General features: G+C 35.7%; 1 protein-coding gene and 1 pseudogene across 4 annotated transcripts in view; both read right to left on the bottom strand.

Annotated features, from left to right (window-relative positions):
- ACBD5 (acyl-CoA binding domain containing 5) overlaps window positions 1-8,956 on the bottom strand; it is a 33,964-nt gene extending 25,008 nt beyond the window's left edge. Inside the window, exons 1-4 of one of the 4 annotated variants that reach the window (XM_039877616.1) lie at window positions 8,813-8,956; window positions 7,316-7,481; window positions 3,720-3,840; window positions 2,242-2,314 (exon numbers count right to left, since the gene is read on the bottom strand). In XM_039877616.1, the coding sequence (XP_039733550.1) occupies window positions 2,242-2,314; window positions 3,720-3,840; window positions 7,316-7,391 (270 nt within the window). In that variant the 5' untranslated portion in view covers window positions 7,392-7,481; window positions 8,813-8,956. Of the gene's footprint in view, window positions 1-2,241; window positions 2,315-3,719; window positions 3,841-7,315; window positions 7,482-7,655; window positions 7,813-8,812 lie in introns of those variants that run through there. The other 3 variants (XM_039877618.1, XM_039877615.1, XM_039877617.1) reach the window with 3 other exon arrangements.
- Window positions 8,957-16,070: 7,114 nt separating this feature from the next.
- On the bottom strand, window positions 16,071-16,189 carry LOC120614716 (uncharacterized; annotated as a pseudogene).
- Window positions 16,190-19,326: the final 3,137 nt, after the last annotated feature.

Genomic DNA, 19,326 nt, shown 5'->3' with positions numbered 1-19,326 from the left:
TAATAATGGCCCCAAAGAGCAATAGTGAAAATGGCAATTCTATATGCCTAAAAGAAACTGTAAAGTGCTTCCTTTAAGCAAAAAGGTTGTATGTATAGAAAAAAAAAATAGTATAAATAGCGTTCAGTACTATCTGTGGTTTCAGGCAGCGACTGGGGTCTTGGAACGTATCCCCCGTGGACAATGGGGGACTACTGTATACTAATCTCTCTTCAAATTCAACAGACATAATGCACATTAGTAAAGTACTGGCTGAATTTTCTGGAAATCCCCATAAGACAGCCTGTAAAATTATGCAGAAAATAGAATTTTATATTTCCTTCTGATTATGAATCGAAATAAACTTTATTTAAAGAAACAAGGCTTATTTCCCCCAAACTGCATTACTCTATTTCCTCAAAACTAAAATCCTATTAAATTATTTTAAAAGGATGTTTGACTCCAGCAACTTTTTTAGTGGTATTTCACAGGATGGTGTATAAAGTATGAAAGGGCAATTTTTTATAAAACGTTATCTATTTTAACATAAATTAACAAAGTCCCTTAAGTCTCTGAATGCAAAGGCATGGAATGAGATTCATACTAAAAGAGTTAATTCTAAAGAGCATTAATACCGTAATTTGAGATTTATATTTAAAAACATAATTTAATGACTGCTTCAGTTAGTAAATTATTGCCATTAGAAAAAATCTCAAATTCAGTAACGAAATCTTTGGGACAAATGATTATTTAGAAGCATGAAATTTCACCTACTGATGTCCACAAAGCTAAACTCTGAAAATAATTTAAAAGACTAATCAAATTTTCAATCTATGCATATCCTAATATATTTAGATTTACCTCTAAAAGTTCCCTACAAACTTTATTGTATTCACAATATAAAATGAAAATTTTAAATGTCTCGTGAAAATAGATGGTGTATTCTTTTAATTCGAGAAATAATTATAGGAATCTATAGGCACAGTGGAAGCATTTTAAGACAGCTAAAAGGCAGCCGTATAGTTTCAACTTTCCTTGGGAAAAAAAAGTGGAACACGTATTGTTTCACCTCCCCCCCCAACTTTAAACTGTGGCTGCATCATGAATTAATAAAATTGGAAAGAAAAATGGGTACATTTTACTTAATGTGTCAATTCAGCCTTATGTTAGAGTGTGTCCTAAAGTTTATAATGATATTTAAGGTAAAGAAAAAGGAATAGTTAACTAATTAAAAAGACTTTAGATTCTCTCTCTTTCTACTTTTGAAAGGCTCCTTTGTTGTTGTGTTACTGATATAGCTTACAGCCCAAAGAACTAAACTCTGCCCTCTATTGTAAACAAAATCCACTAACAAAAACCGGTGAAAATGTAACAAAGGGCACAACTTTAGCAGTGTAGAGGTGATTTAAACAAATCAAAACAAAATAAAAACTAGTTTGAATCCACCAAACAGAAATTACTATAGAGATTAATACTGTCAAATCATCTAGTAAAAACAACAGCAACAACAACAACAAACCCACTACTCATTTTTACAGATTTTATGTTCAAAGATAATTTAAGATTAGCAAACAGACCTAGATTTCATACCATCTGATCCATCTCCAACATAAACATTATCCTTTATAAAAAGGTACTAAGATCATCTTTAAAATCCATGATTTATTCATAAATTTGCTCCTCCGAACAATTCCTTGAACGAACTTAAAAGAGGTAGTTAATAAGAAATGAGTTTTTTAGAAGTTACCAGAGAAACTAAATGCATCCTTACCTTATTCTGCTTCTGTAGGATCTTTGCATTCACAGAAAAATGCTTGTACTGAGAAGTACAACAATGGGTGTACCTCAACTTATGTGTCAAAAGGTATATAAAAACATTGTTGGACAGTCTTGCTAAATAAAAAGTTCCAAAGAAATGCTTTCAAGACAGTCCAGGTACTTCCCAGACTCCTAATTTAGGGACATCAATATTTTTAAAGATTCCTATTTCTACACTTTCTGCATAAGTCAACTACAGAGAAAGATAAGGAAAGTGAAAAAAAACCACACAAAATATCACCACAATGTGATGTATCTTAAGGAAAAAACTTACCTTAAGATGAACTTTGATAAGACAGATAAGGCTCTAATAAATTCAATAATCTAGTTTCTATATTCTAACATATTACAATCTCTTGTTCCTTAAAATATTTTGCCTGATAACAAAATTAATTAGGACTGCTCTGAATATTTTTATTTTCTCTTGTGAATTATTTTCCCTACCTTTTTCATTTCTTCAACATATGCAATCATGGCTTCCTCTTTGGTCATATCACCCAACGAACTCCAAGCATCCCTAAAAAAGAAAATATCCAAATTAACAACAAAAAGACAACTGATTTTCAATTGCTCAGAATACAATTTATAGTTGATGGTACAGCATCATTAATTTAAAACAAGCTCTTCTTAAAGCCATATTATGTTTCCAAAGGATCTCTTTAAATATCAGTGAATAAACTGGCAAATCAAGCTGTATTTAAAACTAATAAATATATTACCCATTTATAGACCATAGACTGTAGATTAGAGAGACTATATTAGAACACAGAAACTATAGACTGTTTGTAAATATTTGCTAAGAACTCTTTAAAAGTTTTTTGTCATTATATGACAGAAATGAATATTTTAAAAGACACTACATGTTTTAAAACAACAGAAATATTGGTTAAGAGTTTCTGCTAATTTAAAAAAGAGTCTAACTTACACATCTGAAAAATGGAAATGGTTTCTTACTTCTAAAAAAAGGAAAATGCGAGAGAAGGAAAAGTTTAACACCTTAGATAATAGAATAGTCCTTTAAAATTTTTGCCTAAAATGAAAACCTCTTTTTATACACTTTTTCTAGAAGCAGTTTAACTCTATCAAAGGTCAATTCTGAGGGCAAATCGTAAATAAATAGTTTTAAAAGATTAAATAATGTCGCTATTATAGTTAACCTATTATTTTATGACTATTCATAAAGATTTTAGATAAAAGTAGAGTATTAAAAAATCTTCAAAAGAATTTAATGACTTCCAATTCAGAGTGAAGAAATTTAGCCATCAAAATGTGTGGCTCTTAAGATATACTTCCCCAATTAGCATACTCTGTTCATAACATACAGTCTACATTAGACTATGTCAGATGTTTTGTTAGACATTTATAAAGATTTCAATAGTATTTAAAACATCAAATGTTAGTCAATTGAAAAAATGGCAGAGGGATCTCTGGATATTTTATGATTCTTTTATGTATATTAAAAATCAAATTTCTATTCAAGTATAGTGGGACAGGAGTGATGGCTTAGATAAAATGTTAGCATGACAGCTAAGTCACATTCTTAATTACTTATTAACCTAAAGGCTCAAAGCAAATGAAGTCACTTGATAAGTCATTATTTTTCATGGTAGGTCAAAGAGGTAGGAGAGCTTGTTTCTTTTAGTTTGAGAGTTGTTCTTGGCATAAAAACTCCATAAAAGGAAAGACTAACTGAAAATGCTTTATTATCTTTCAGCACCTGACTCTTTTTATTTTATTGTTTGTCCTTCTTCCAAAGACTTCCCTATTTGTGTGAAATTGTACTAAGAGCACATGGAGGATAAAAATTGTATCCTGTACCTAGAAAATTTAATGCACAGAATACATAACCACATAAATAAAAATCATATGATAATTATGTCAATACAGTAAGATTTCTTTCATAGCTTTCAATATAAAATTACCACTTATATCTTCCAATAGGATCCCAGAATCCAGGCCTTGAAAATTTACAGGGTCCTTCAGTTGCCTGCTTATAGAAGCTATAGAATTTGAGCATCATTTCATTTGTTGGCTGGAATGAACCTATTGGAAACATACATTAAATACAGATCACTTGGAGAATACAACTGATAATCTAAGCCTATAAATTAGCTTAACTATATTAATGATGATTTCTAAATATTTCATTAATAGTTCAGATAATTATGTATTTCTATCTTATAGAAACAAAAGTTATGGCTGTTAGTTGCTTTATTCTTTCAGTTTAAAAAACTCTTGAGATTTCAGATTTTAATAACAATGCCCAACATAGTTCAATAAATAAAAGAATAAATTAAGAAACACACTGTAGATATAATAACTGGCAAAGTCATTTAAAAATACAAGTGTATCAAAATATATAATAACTATATTATACATCTGTAATAGATACGATTATTCAAAGATTGTGACAAACCAAAAATGACCAGCATAAACAAAAAGTTAAATGTATACTCTGTTAATAAAATTGCAACAGTAAGAAATTCAAATTCTCTTGGCCAAATTTAAATTCCTCAATGGATAGGAACTTTGGCTAAAGAATTAATCCAAGATAAATAGGTTTTTCTCTGCCTATCTCTGTAATTCTGGACACATCAAGTTCTTTGAAGATCAGTTTCATATATGTTTCTGCGTATCTATAACCTTTTTTATGTTTAAAAAGTTCAAATGGTATAAACAAGTACTATAAGTCACAATACTCTTAATAACATGGAAAAACTAAAATATAAATGTTTTATGTAAACACTTGGATAAATACGATACACTTATACAAGAAGATAATATATAACTATAGCCCTTAAAATGTATTGTAGAAAAATATAAACACTGGCATGAGAAGCTTCAAAATCTATTATAAAATCTATTATAAAAACAGAAGTTTAACAACAGCATATCCAGTACTATCCATTTTTTCAAAATTAGTATTTATATACATAAAAAGCAGAGTAGAAGGAAACACATCAAATAGTTAAAGAGCATCACTCTGGATAGTAGGCACACAGATTATTTTGATCATCCTTTTTGGTTGTTTGTGTTTGAAAAAAATTTACATTCAGTGTGTATTACTTTTATACCAAAAATAAATTTTTTTTAAGAAAAACTGTAAAAAGATACTTTAAAAACTTTATAAATTACATAATAAACAAGTAGCATGTAGTACTCAAAAACTAATAGTTAATAAACATGAAAATTACAACATGGACAAGATGAGAGCTGGTGTTTCAGGCTTGGCAGAGTAAATAATCAATTCCAAAATCACATTAATAATTATCTATGTAATAGATGCTCATGTAGGAGTATCTATTACATATAGTATTTTAATGATAGACTAATTCTTTATATAGCAGAGTGGAAAAAATGGAGAAACTACAGTTAAAAATGGTTATAGATTTAACTAACAAATCTAAATTTAAAATATCAAATGCCTCATCTTATAATATCTTCAGGAAGTTAATCAAATAAGATTTAAAAGTTTATTGGTTAAGGTGGATGATAAATACATTAGAATAGGTTACAGCAAAGATTGATAACATATTGAATGTCTTCTGTGTTTAAGACACTGGATAAAGTATAATTTCTGTCCTCGAGGTGCTCATGCAAGATAAATTTGACATGTGTTTAAGAAATTATCTAAGAACTTAAATTTCTAAAGACCAAGGAAATACCAAACATAGATGCTATAAAAATTCAATATAATCTTAAGCCTTAAATAAAGATTAAGTAAAAAGGAACAAAAACGATAGGATCTTACTCTCTGTAACCAGTACAGGGCAAACAATTTTAAAGTATTATTATAAAAATATTTAATAATTCTTTATAACAATATTCTACCTCAATATCAATTTAGTTTCAGGGAATAATAGTATACTGAATATTGTCTAACACAACTGCCATTTGACAGGTAATCTTAACTTTGCAATACCTTCTTAAATGTTCTTTAATAGATACTTTATATTTACATGACTTTCTTAATAAGTGATATGTAATGTCAACAAAGGTAGCAAACTAGAGACATCAAGTCTAGCTTTATCGATTTTTCAAAAAATATATTAAAATGTGTAGTTTAGGAGGAGAAAAGATGAAGGTACAACTTATATAAAACTGAGAATCATGCCTTTCTATAAACCCTCTTAATTGGGCATTTAAAAAATCAATACCTAGACAGAGGGGATGGGGGGTGGGGGACTGGGAGAATGGGGTGAAGGGTTAAAGAAGTAAAATCAGTAATTAACAGATGGTCACGGGGAGCATGGTATAGGGAATGCAGTTAGCATTAATGTTGGCTAGGTGGAGGGCCAGGAGAAGGAGCGAGCAATTGGGGCGATCGTTTTATGAACTATATAGATGTCTAACCAATGTACTATATACTTGAAACTAATTAAATTTCAAAAGAATCAATACCTAAATAAGTTCCTATATTTCTTTACATTTTGTTCACTCACTCTTATCTTCCAATCCCCCATTTGTCCTCCTCCAATTTGATGCTTGAGACTACCAAAGGAATACTATTTTGCATATATTTATTTCCAAACTTTTTGAATCTGTACTTAGTGAATTTTCATTGAATGGTGTTGACTATTCCATTACATAGCCAAATGATGATTAACAGAAAACATAATATTAAATACCATGGTAATATATTAATGTTGTAGTCAGCTATTTTACACTCTGGCACAATAATTGTACTTAAAAGTATCATTAAAAAAATACAGGTTTATTGTGAAAAATAATTCACATATTGCAGGAGGATACGAAATGAAAAATAAAAGTCGCCCTCTCCAAGCTTCTCTACAGAAAAAAATATTTGAATAATGGTCTTAAACTTCCCAACATTGGTCAAAAGCATAAAATTACAAATTTAGAAAGCTCTGCAAGCTCTAAACAGGATAAATATGAAGAACACCATACCTAGACCAAAGAGAAAGAAAAATCTTCAAAGTAGCCAGAGAAATGACACATTAAATACAAAAGAACGTCAATGACTTTTCTCCCAAGGTGCAAAGGTCCAATATGAGTGCAAAAAAGAGAAACTAGTACAATAGCAAAAATAAGTAGTAAATAAATATGTATTTACTAAAAACAAATCGTTTTACAAGTGAATATAGTTCTTTCCTTTCTCCCGTCATATCAGAAGTTTCAAAAGGCTTAAATAGTAGACTTTGTGAGCATGCGGCACCAGGCAACCCCATGCCAGTTTTTTTTAACACACATATCCGCAGTCATTAAGTGACAAGACTTGTTTTCAATAATATACAATGCTTAAAAACTGGATAATATATATTTGTCTTTGGCTTGAAAGATCAGCAGGTAATTAAGTCATATTCGATACTTCCCCTTTAATTACATTTCTTTTAAAAGCAGAAAAGTAGGTTAAATAAGCAGGAGTAGAAGCAAAAAGGTTCAAGGAGGTAAGGTTCAGAAACTGGGCCCTCAGGCCTTTGCCGGAGGCTTCCTACGTGGGGGTGCGAGGGGTTGCGGGGGGTTCCGGAGAGGTGCGGGGGGGTGCTAATGCACGTACCATTTTTCGGCAAACTCTGGATCACCTTCACCGCCGCCTCAAACCTGGTTTCATGCACAGATCTCGTGTCCGCCATCTCCAGCCGCCAGCGCCGGTCCCCGTCCCAAGGTCTGTCGGCTGGGATCAGACAGCAGCAGCACCAGCTTTCCCAAGAGCCTGCATGAAACTAGAACATGGAGCGCAGCCGCGGATCAACATGCCCAAAGGGAGGAGGCCCAAGAGAGCAGCTGGTCGATTCCCCTGCCCTATCCAAGCCAAACAAACCGCGGTGGCCTGGCTCCTTCCTCCTCCCCGGGGCGTGACTAAGGTCGAGAAGCCGGCACGCGAAGACAGAACTCACCGAAAGGAAAAGCATGTCTAGCATAGGACGGAAAGGCTCCGGCCCCTGGTGGTCGCGGAGCCGCTCTCCCACCCGCAGGACCCCAGCGGAGCAGCCACACCCCCCATCCCGGCGGGGTCGCTCTGTCAGTCCGCGCCCTTCTCACAGCCCCGCCCCACAACCGCCAAATGACCCGCTCGCCGCCGCCGCCGCGCAGCAAACTCCACCCACTCTCCCCGAGGCAGCGGCGCTGATGCGCGCCGGCGGTCGGTTCCTTGAGACAAGGGCCCGAGGAGAGAGAAAGGAAGAGAAATGGGGTGGGTCGGCGGGAGACCTGGTGCTCCCCTTTGGAACAGGCCGGATCCGCGGGTCAGCGCTAGCGCATCGCGACAGGCAGAACGCGAACGGGCGCGGGGTTTGCAAGCTGTGCCAAAGCAGCGCGTTGGTACCGCTGGACAAAAACATGACTGGTCATCAGCGCCTGCCGTCTCTGTTAGGTTCTTAGAGAAAGGTAATGGTCACACGCAGAAGGCTTTAGGTCGAGAGAGGCTTAGTGCGAACCTTAAATTCTGCCATTGAAGTTCTGTGACCTAGGGCAAGTTAACTGAGCCTCTCCGGTAGCAATCTTTACACAACCCTAAAGGGTAGATGAAAGGATAGGGATGCTGGCTGGAGGTGCTCAGTAGTGTTTGGCTCTCACGGCTTCGACAGCTTTAGCCTCTAGACAAGGACGTGCGAGCAACAACCAAAAGAAGGAGAAAGAAAGTTGCCGCTACTACACTGGGCCGGGGGAGGGAGAGCACCTTCCCCTGCACCAACCACTTCTAACAACGAGCCCCAGGGAGCCCGGCTCCCTGTACGATATAATAAGCGACAGGGCGTTGGGGAGAGGCGAACGAGGAGCTAGTACGGATCGCCAACCTCAGAAAGGGGTACTCTGAGCCTTCACCTTTCTCGCACAGCACCCCGCGTCCTCGGGCATCTAGGAAGCGCCCCTAGGCCCAACGTGGGGGTACTGATATGGGTAGTGGCGGTGGAGGGAGTCCTCCGACCCGAATATACCAAAGTCGCCAGGTCGTTTTATGTAGGTTCGAGGGTAAGTTAGGAGGGTTACTAGCACAGGTCTAGGCGCAGACTGTAAGTTACTCTTCCCTCGGAGCCGCAGTGCCGGCATTTACCTTGGTATTGCCGGGCAAGGCCTGTCCAGTATGTCCCCGACGCCCCACCTTCGCCCTGCCCCCGCGGGCTTGTGGGAAATGTAGTCCCCCCAAAGAAGCGCTTCCGGACCCCTCCTCTGGGCGCTGGGCGTTCCTCCCACCTGTTCCGGTTCAGTTTCTTGGTCTCGCAGGCGCTTGAGCCGTTGAGGCGGAAATCCCTCCTTCCTAAGTGGTCGCACTTTGTACAAATTCAGAATTCTACATCCGCTTCCAGCAAAAGGGACGCTTTGGTATCTTTCAGAGATATCCTGGTGTGACTGGACTTGAACCGGAGAATTGGAGTCTAATTTCTTGCTCCTGATGCTTACTAATTTTGAGATTAGGTATAAGAAAACAAAGAGTACCGTTCAGGTAATAAAGACTGCGGTTTATTGAGTACGAGGTATTTGCCAGAAGTGTAAAACATATTCCAAAAACGCCCTGGGGTGTTCACGAATGAGGAAAGTTGCCCTACGTTCCACAGCTTAATAAGTAACAGAGCCATGAGTCAGTTAAAAAAAAACTTTTGCTTTAAATCTTGTTCTTTTAACAGGATACTAAACTGTAAGAGATTAACAATTTTTCTAATATACTCAAACTAGAAACATTTTGTGTTTAATATCTACTACTTGCTCCACTCCTTTCTTGCTCTTTTATTATACATTCTTTCCAGTTTCAATCTCAGTCATACGTACATATGAAAAGGCTTGAGTGTTTATTTCTAATCTAGGACTTCATATTGACACCTGTCCATTAAACTTATGTAATAAACTGATTAACCGTGTGATTTACAGTCTGTAGATAATGATGGATAAGAATTTTTTGCCAATGATTTCTGTTGAATTTCCTTTTGCTGGTAGTGTGTATTTCCAGTCAAGGAGAATAACATAGAAAGAAAATTGAGGTTATTTAGGTAAAGGTGCTTAAAATAACTTTCATGTAGCTGTGCTGGTTTAGATGTGGTAACTCCTGAAATGTGATGACGAATATGATAGATTGAATCAGTTTCCAAGGTGCTTTCCAGTTATGTGAACCTGTACTTCTACCTAAAATATATGGAATACCAATTTCTTTCAATACTTTCAGTACAGTGCCTAATATGAAGTATTTTTATTGAGATATTGACATATAACATTAGTTTCAGTTGTACAACATGATTCAATATATAGATATTACAGAATGATCACCACAATGAGTAAAGCATTTTTTTTTTCAAGTAAAGCATTATTAATCAGGTGTTTCTAGAGATGTTTTAATTATCATAACCAATCAGTTGCAATTGTTTACCATTGTATTGGCTGTGACAGTAATAACAGTTGGGGCAGGTAAAAGGCTGAACCAAAACTTAAAAGGAAAATCTGGGAAATGAGATGTCTATAGAGGGCTTTGAAAAGCAGCAACATAGTATGGAAATCTACAGGCCTCACACATATGCAGGGTTATGCACATGCCCAGGAGACACTGAGAAGGCCTTAATGTCTTACCTCTGGCTGAACTCGAGGCTTTAGAGAACCAGGATGTGAAGGCTAAGGCAGAATTCTAAACCACCTTCCAGAGAATTGAAGGCATGCCCTAGCACAGCAGTCCCCCGCCTTTTTGGCACCAGGGACTGGAGCTCCTATGAGAATCTAATGCCTGATGATCTGAGGTGGAGCTGAAGCAGTGATGCTAGTGCTGGGGAGTGGCTACAAATATAGATGAAGCTCTACTCGCATGCTTGCTGCTCACCTCCTGCTGTGCAGCCGGTTCCTAACAGGCCACAAAACAGTACTGGTCCATGGCCCAGGGTTGGGGATCCCTACCCTAGCGCGTGTGCACACACACACACACACACACACAGCTATTCAGCAAAGGCTGGGTCACTTCTTGGTTCAAGGAATTAAAGAAAATCCCTGTCCAATTATTTGCTGACCGTTAAAGTTACCGGGTAGATACTTTAGTGGCCACACATGACAAAGAATATAGCTATTGTGGAAATAGCACAGAAAAGCTATTAAACAAATGACATACAGCAACAGGAGCAAATCCTGGGGAGGATGGGGGAAAATCTGATTTCAAGAGTTGCCACTTATATTAATTAAAATGTCCAGTTTTCATCAACGACAACAAAAAATTAGACATGCGAAAAAAGAGGAAGGATCATGTAAAGGAAAAGAGCAATTAATAGAAATTGTCCCTGAGGAAGTCCAGACACTGGACTTACGGAATTTTATCCCCTATTTAACCCTTGGTCAGATGCCATTGTGTGTGTGTAACCTGCACAATTATACATGGAAATCCTGGATAGCACCCAGGCCACGTGTGTATGTATTGTAAAATTTTTCCCAGCTGTAATGGACACCTGACGCTATTGTTTGCTTTGCTTTTCTCCTTTCTGGAAACTCCCCAGGCCAGTCTCATTGTGGTTCAAATAGCAGTTCTGGGTTTTGATCATATCTCCATTGCCAAAGCCGATGATTGGGAAGATGAGCCAATTCAGGTTGGACTCATCAGATTTTCTTTTCGAGAAATCTGGGTTTAGAATCGAGAGATTTCACACTCAAGATGGGCTTCTTGAGTGGTAGAGATGAAAAACTTGGGAGCCAATTTTGCTGTGTTCTCCACCATTTAGAAAGCGTGAGGAAAACAAAACAAACAAAAAACTTTTTGGCAAAGAAATAAGACACTAAATTAGAATACAGCTTGGGTTCCTACTGGCCTTGTAAATAATTTGTACCAGTACTTTCTTAGTACTGGATGCATTTCTGTTTTTGGATTCTACGAGTAAGCCTGAATTTTCATAATAAAATCCTTTTTTTCTTTTTCTCATTTTTCCTTATGCTATTTTGACTTGTTTTCTATAACTTTGAACTAAAGAAATACTTTATATAGATTGCCGTTTGTCTTTAAAACTTTTAAATATTATTTTGTTCACTTGTATTAGTCAGAAAAAGAAATTAGTAGATATTTCTAACAGTAAGGGATTTATAAACCCATTGGAAGGATTGAAAGTTCAGTAAAGGGCCATCTCTAGCTCCTGGTTCACCACTAGGTTAAAAGAATGAGATGCTTGTTATTGCTGGCAAGGTCAGCTGTACCAGAACCCACTCTGATTGTCACAGACACTTGCAGCATCTTACTGAAGTTGAGAAAGGAAGTGGGGGAGGATGTGTTGATTGAGCAGCTTCCCAAATTAACAAGTGATTAATTCATTCAAACTGTACTGGAAATATTGCGGCTTCTGGAAAAGAAGAGAAACACAACATGAGATTTCACTTAACGGCTATATTTTTCCCCCCAGGACTCTAGGCACCTTGCATTTTTAGCCATTGCTAATTTTTATTTATTTCATGATAACAGCTTGCTCCACACTAAAATAACAATGGTATTCTGCATTGGCTTGGCTTAATGTGCCTAAGAAAGATCTCCCCCACCACGTGGTAAATGAATACTAACCAAACCTGCCTGAAAACTGGCCCGTGGATTAAGCCTGCTATACAAATATCATGACTGCATAAAAGGACTTGCACCATTAATTATTATAAAATTTGAAGGAGGGCTCACAATTCATTCTACCCCCTGAAATCGTCTTGTTTTGTGTGGGCCTTGCCAAACTATCAGAGTGTTCTATTAACTTTCTTTTTTTCTGGGGATTCCTGGATCGTATTGTTAATTCAAAAAGAAGCAAGGAGAGGTAATAGTTGAGGGTTGTAGAATCCTAGAGTGTGAATTCACTCCATGTAATGGCCAGAGTTGTGCCCCCACTCCCCAAAAATTCATATGTTGAAATCCTAACCTTATGCACCTTAGAAATGCATGTATTTGGCCTTGAAAGAGGTTAATTAAAGTTAAATGAGGTCATAGGCTATGTCATTAATCCAATATGACTAGTGTCTTTAGCCAGAGAGAGATTAGGACCCATAGACAACATAGAAAAGTCCATGTGAGGACACAACGAGAATATGGCCAACTGTGAACCAAGGAGAAAAGGCCTCAGGAGAAAAACAAACCTGCTGACACCTTGATCTTGGTTTCCCAGCCTCCAGAACTGTGAGAAAAAAAATTTCTGTTGTTTAGGCCCGTGTTTGCGGTATTTTGTTATGGCAGCTTGAGCAGAGTAGTACACTTCCCTTCCCCCTACCTCTTTTTTTTTTTTTTTTTGTAAAGGATATGATCATCTCATGGTTGTAGTGAATGGGAACAGCAGGGGTTGGAGGAGAATTCTGGTTGCCTGACTCCTAGTTTCTTTCCACTATACTACATAAGTACTCTTCATTCTGGTTTGTTGATCACCTACTTCAGGTTTAGTATCCTGGGATCCAGTACTGTGAATTAACTTTGCAGAAGTTGGAGGTTCACTAACTATGCAATATAGCTCTTTGTGTGCCAAATAACAAAATAAACAATTTATGTACCAAGATAGCCCAAATTGTTATTTCTCTAGGCACATTCCTTAATCTCCCGGAAATAAGGTATTTATGATTGTCAAGCCATCTGCTATTTCAAAGTGGAACACATGAAATTTCAATTTCTTTCTGTGCACATGTGCAGTTTGCAGTTACAAATTGTTTTTCATGACCAGATTGATTAGCTCGACTAGACATCCATGAAATGAAATCTATGAGATCTGATTTTCAGCTGAGCCTAAGGAATAGATAGTTAAGTTTAATACAAACACTTATTCTTTATTGTGTTGGGATTTATTTGAAAGGCATCTCATTATAATTTATTTGCACAAAACCAACAGAAAAATACTAATTGAATAAATAGTATAAAAGTTCACATTATGGGAGAGAAGTTGGATTCTGAAAAGTTAGCATGATGCTTATAATTTACCATCACAACGTCTACCTGCAATTTTTTTATTTTTTTTAGGCAAGGCAACCATTGGTTGACCTCACAGATTGCAAGGACCTTGTCAGTTTACAATCCCTTATTTTTTTATTTTTTATACCTACAGCACCTGGTCTTCCTAGGTGGTCTCGCATCCAAGTACTAACCAGGCCTGACCCTGTTTAGCTTCGGAGATCTTGACCGTTTTTAGTCACCTTTATTATTTGGGAAAGCAAGTTATCTCCTGTTTTGGGATTGTATGATTTTTCATCGTATGTCAAAGGCAACAAAAATACATGATTTTTCCCTGTTTTTTAACATTTGAAGCAAAGGAATTTTCTTCAGCCTGTACTTTTTTTTTTTTTTGGATACTTTTTTTGGATCAGCTTCAGTTAGCTATAATTTAGTTACAATATAACACAATTTTTTTTAATTTTTAAAAATTATTTAATTAATTTATTTTTTATGATGACATTGGTTAACGAAATCCAATAAGTTTCAGCTGTATATTTTAACTGCAAGGCATATATATATTTACACTGCGTGTTCACCTCCCATAGTTAGATTTCTTTCTGTTACCACATATTTGACCCCTTTTACTCTGTCTACCTCCCCGCTCCTCCCTACTCTTTGGTAACTACAATAGACTTATTGTCCATATCCATGAGTCTCTGTTTGTCCTGTTCATTTGTTGTTTTTAGGTTTATATCTCACATATAAGTGATATCATGTGATTTTCATCTTTTTCTGTCTGGCTTATTTCGCTTAGCATGATTATCTCGAGTTCTATCCATGTTGTCGCAAATGGCAGTACTTCACCTCTTCTTATGGCTGAGTAATTGTATATATGTACCACGGCTTCTTTAGCCAATCATCGATCATAGGACACTTCGGTTGCTTCCATGTCCTGGTCACTGTAAATAATGCTGCTATGGACATTGGTGTGCAAATATCTTTTCGGATATGGGTTTTCAAGTCTTTGGGGTAAATACCCAGTAGAGGGATTGCTGGATCGCATGGTAGATCAATTCTGTTTTTAAAGGAACCTCCATACTGTTTTCCACAGTGGCTGTACCAATTTGCAATCCCACCAGCAGTGTATGAGGGTTCCTATTTCTCCACATCCTCTTCAACATTAGTTACTACTTGTCCTGTTGCTTATAGCTATTCTAACAGGTGTGAGATGATATCTCATTGTGGTTTTGATTTGCATTTCCCTAATAGCTAAAGATGTTGAGCATCTTTTCATATATTTGTTGGCCATTTGTATGTCTTCTTGAGAGAAGTGTCTGTTCAGGCCCTCTACCTATTTTTTGATTAGATCGTTTGTATAACTCACAAATTTTAAGTGTGCAATTCAATAAGCTTTGACAAATGGATATAGTCAGGTAACCCCCACTACAATCATGATTTAGAACACTTCAATTACCTCTAAAAGTTTACTGTGTCTCTTTACAGTCACTCCTTCTTCACCCTTGTGGCCTTTGAAAAGTCTGACCTGATTTCTATCACTATAGTTTTGCCTTTTCTAAAATTTCATATAAATGGAATCATACAGCATGTGGTCTTTTGTGTGTGTCTTCTTTCATTACTCACAATGCTTTGGAGATTTATTCATGTTGTTATATACATCAAATTGTTCCATTTTCGTGCTCAGTAATATTTGGTTATAGAGATATATTATAATTAGTTTATCCACAGGGACATAAGGTTCTTTTTTTATTTCATATTTCATGTTTTAATATACTTTTTAATTTTTGCTAACTCAAGTGCACTAAGATTTTCTCTTAAGTTTTATTATAGAAATTTTATAGTTCTATGTCTTTCATTTAGGTCTATGATACATTTCAATTAGGCAGGGGATTTTGAATATCAAATTCAAATATATTCTAGAAAATGTTTTGAAACCCACATCACTGAACACAAAATAAAGAACGTTAACTGGTTCACAAAATTTGTCTCTACCCTCTTTCTCCCAACCAGTTAAACTGAAGGAAATATAGATAGAATTGATATTTATTATTCAACCTTGTCATGCTAAAAATTGCTAAAAATTGCTAATTTGTTAAGTCCTTGTTTGTATTTCTAACATTGGTTATTTGTGCTTTTGTTATTTTATTGTTCAAATATTTTATATCGACATTTTGCTTGCTTCTTTGGTCTCTGGTGGGGATATGTTAAAATCTTCTATTTATAAAAAAAAAAAAAGGAAAAAAGAAAAAGAAAACTTGTCGATATGTCAATTTTTCTTTGTAAAGGTTTTGCTTTGTGTATTGATAGGCTATAATGTTGGCCGCTAAGAAGTTATGATTACATCCTCCTGATGAGATGCTCCTTTTATTATCCGCAGTGCTCTTTATCTTTTGTAATGCTTTTTGGCCTTGATATAATTATTTGACATTATTTTTTTATTATCATTATTTTTTAACACCTACAGCACCTGGTCTTCCTAGGTGGTCTCTCATCCAAGTACTAACCAGGCCCAACTCTGCTTATCTTCCGAGATCAGATGAGATCGAGTACGTTCCGGGTGGCCTGGCCATAGCACTTTGACGTTATTATTATTGTTGTTGTTGTTGTTGTTGTTGTTATTTTATTATTATTGCTATATTATTATTATTTTATTATTATTATTGCTATAACAGTGTTTACTGTAAACAAATAGCCAAATATTTCTCCAGCAAAATGAGTTTATTTGGGAACAGTAAAGAATTGCAATTTGGGACATGTGGTCTAATGGTGAACCATGTGCAAGTCCGGAGAAACAAAGGAGAGAAAACTCTTTTACAGAAAAGAGAAAGTTGGGAGAGCTATTAGAAACAGATTTCTTCCCGTTCTGCCCCAAAATTTACTTAGGGTGGGAGAGCTCCCCCTACTGGCCGCTGTACTTCATTTTAAATGAGGTTTCTGTTTATTGATTTTTACAACAGTTTTCTTTAGGTTAATATTTGCCTGGTAAATACTTTTCCATCTCTTTATTTTGATATGACTTTGTTTTATAGGTGTCTCTTATAAGCAACATATAACTGGATCTTTTTCTTTTAAAATAATATGTGAAATATCTCAGATGTTTAATTTTTTTTACTTGAAAAAAGTTATTCTGTTAAGCCATAGGTAAATGAATTCACCAATGCATTTCATTTTCATTGTTTCTTTTATTCCACACTTTCCCTCTGCTTTTTTTTTTTCATCGAAGGTTTCTGGGTGGTAAACTCTCCTCTGTGTCTGAACTATATCATCCTTGGAATGACATTTGGCTGGGTTTGCTACCGGGTTGAGAGTTATTTTCCTTCATTGGTCTCGGGATATAACTTCCTTGCATTTTGTATTTATTTTGTTGATAAGAGTTCTACTATTATCATTCTTTTGTAGAAAAATCTGTTCTCTCTGGTAGTTTTTAAGATTTTTTTGTTTTATTCTTGATATTCTAATAACCAGTTATTTTATTAATTCAATTCAGATTTACTTTGATGGTTAATTTACTTAACTTTGCATTTAGATGTTTTCATCTTTTACACTAGATGAAGTCTCACTGAGTCACATTAATTTCATTTAAGGATTTGTAGACTTTGTTCCACCGTTTTTTTGACATCTATTGTAAAGGAAAAGGTCGCCTGGGTATTTTTTCTGTTGAAGATATCTTGTTTTTTTTTTTTTTTCTATAGAAGCGTCCTTTATTTTTTATCTTTAAAGTTCAATAAATTTGCCAAGGTGTATAAATTTTGTTCTTGATTTTTGTCTGTTTTTTCCTTTTTATAGGTAAGATTTTTTAAAAAATATATTATTTTTTCTCCATTTTTAAACTGAGGTATAATACACATACAGTAAATTATATAAAAGCACATAATAAGAGACTTTTAAGTGTACAGTTTGATGATTTTTTTATTTACACATGCACCCCTATAATCACCAGCCAGACAAAGATATGGACTACTCCTACTGCCACAGTTGCTTCCCAATTTATCCTTTGTAACAGCTGACTACTGTTCTGAATTTTTGTCATCATTGATTATGTTAACCGTTTTTTGAACTTCATAGAAATAGAATCATATGGTATGTACTCTTTTTATGTCTGCCTAGTTTCACTTAATAAAACATTTTTCATCCATGCAAGTGCATCTACCAATGGATTCATCCCTGTCGTTGCATTATCAGCAGTTTATTTCTTTTACTGCTATGTAGTATTCCATGATATGAATATACCGCCACTTATTTATTCTTTCTTTTGTTGATAGGCTTTTGGGTTGTTTCCATTTTTTGGCTACTATGAATAAAGATGCTGCTATAAGCATTCTTGTACATATCTTTTTGTGGACATTTTACTTATTTTTCTTGAATAAATACAAAGAAGTGAATTGCTGGGCCTTATGGAGGTGTTTATTTGCTTTAATAGGTACTGCCAAATCAAATAGGTCCTTCCAGAGTGAGTGTGCCCTTTTATACTGTATACTCACGTGTACCTCTGAGTGTGTGTATGTGTGTGTAAGTGCTAGATGAAATACATTCTTGCCAACACTTTGAGGAATGGGGAAGGATGCTGGCTTCTTTCACTTAGCAACATGCATTTGAGATTCGTCCATGACTTTGTGTATATATATATAAATCACTACTTTTTATTGCTGAATAGTACTCTGTTGTTTGGATGTACCAGTTTATCCAGTAACTGGTTGAAGGACATTTGAGTTACTATAAACAATCACGTAGTGGTTTTTGTATGAACATAAGTTTTCATTTCTCTTGAATAATATCTAAGAGTGGGAGTGCTAGGTCATGTATTTAGTATATGCTTGGATTTATGAGAAATTCCTACACTGTTTTTCAGAGTGGCTATGGCAGTTTGTAGCCAGTAATGTTTGTAGCTAGTCCAGTTACTCTACATTTCACTAGGCACTTGCTATTGCTGGGATTTTTAAATTTTGGCCATTCTAGTGGGTGTACTGCTTGGTAAAATGTAGCAATTATGGTTTTAATTTGCATTCCTTCATGACTAATGAGTTGAGTGCCTTTTCATATATTTATTGGCTTTTTGCGCAGTGTAGTTGTCTTTTTTTGGTCCATTTTTTATTGGGTCGTCTGACTTTTTATTGACCTGGAGTTTTTTTTTTTTATATTCTGGATTTGAGTTATTTGTCAAATGTATGTGTCATAGCTTTTTTCACCCCCCTTTTAATAGTGTTTTTTTTCATGAGCAGAGTATTTTAATGATGGTAGACTGGTAATGCCCTCCCCCTCCCACGTCCACATCATAATCCCCAGAAACTGTGAGTATATATTTCCTTACATGGCAAAAGAGACTTTGCAGATGTAATCAAGTTAAGGATCTTGAGATGGGGAGATTATCCTGCATTATCCCTGTGAAATCTAAGTAGATACAGAGTCCTTATGGTGAGGGGTGCTCGGTCAGAGTCATAGAGGAGATGTGAGGACAGCAGCATAGTCAGAGATTTGAATGTGCTCTGAGGCTGTCTTGAAGATGGAAGAAGGGGCTATAAACCAAGGATTGCATGTGGTCTCCAGAAGCTGAAAAAGGCAAGGAAACGATGCTCTAATCTCCGGAAGGAACAAAGCCCTATTGACAACTTTAATTTTAGCCAACTGAGACTTCTGATCTTTAAATATGTAAGATAATAAATTAGTTTTATCTTGTCACTAAATTTGTAACAACAGCTATAAGAAACATGTTT

Source organism: Pteropus medius, unplaced genomic scaffold (assembly GCF_902729225.1).
Source record: "Pteropus medius unplaced genomic scaffold, Ma_sr-lr_union100, whole genome shotgun sequence".
NCBI classification, from domain to species: Eukaryota; Metazoa; Chordata; class Mammalia; order Chiroptera; family Pteropodidae; genus Pteropus; species Pteropus medius.
This window is presented reverse-complemented; position numbering and strand designations above follow the sequence as displayed.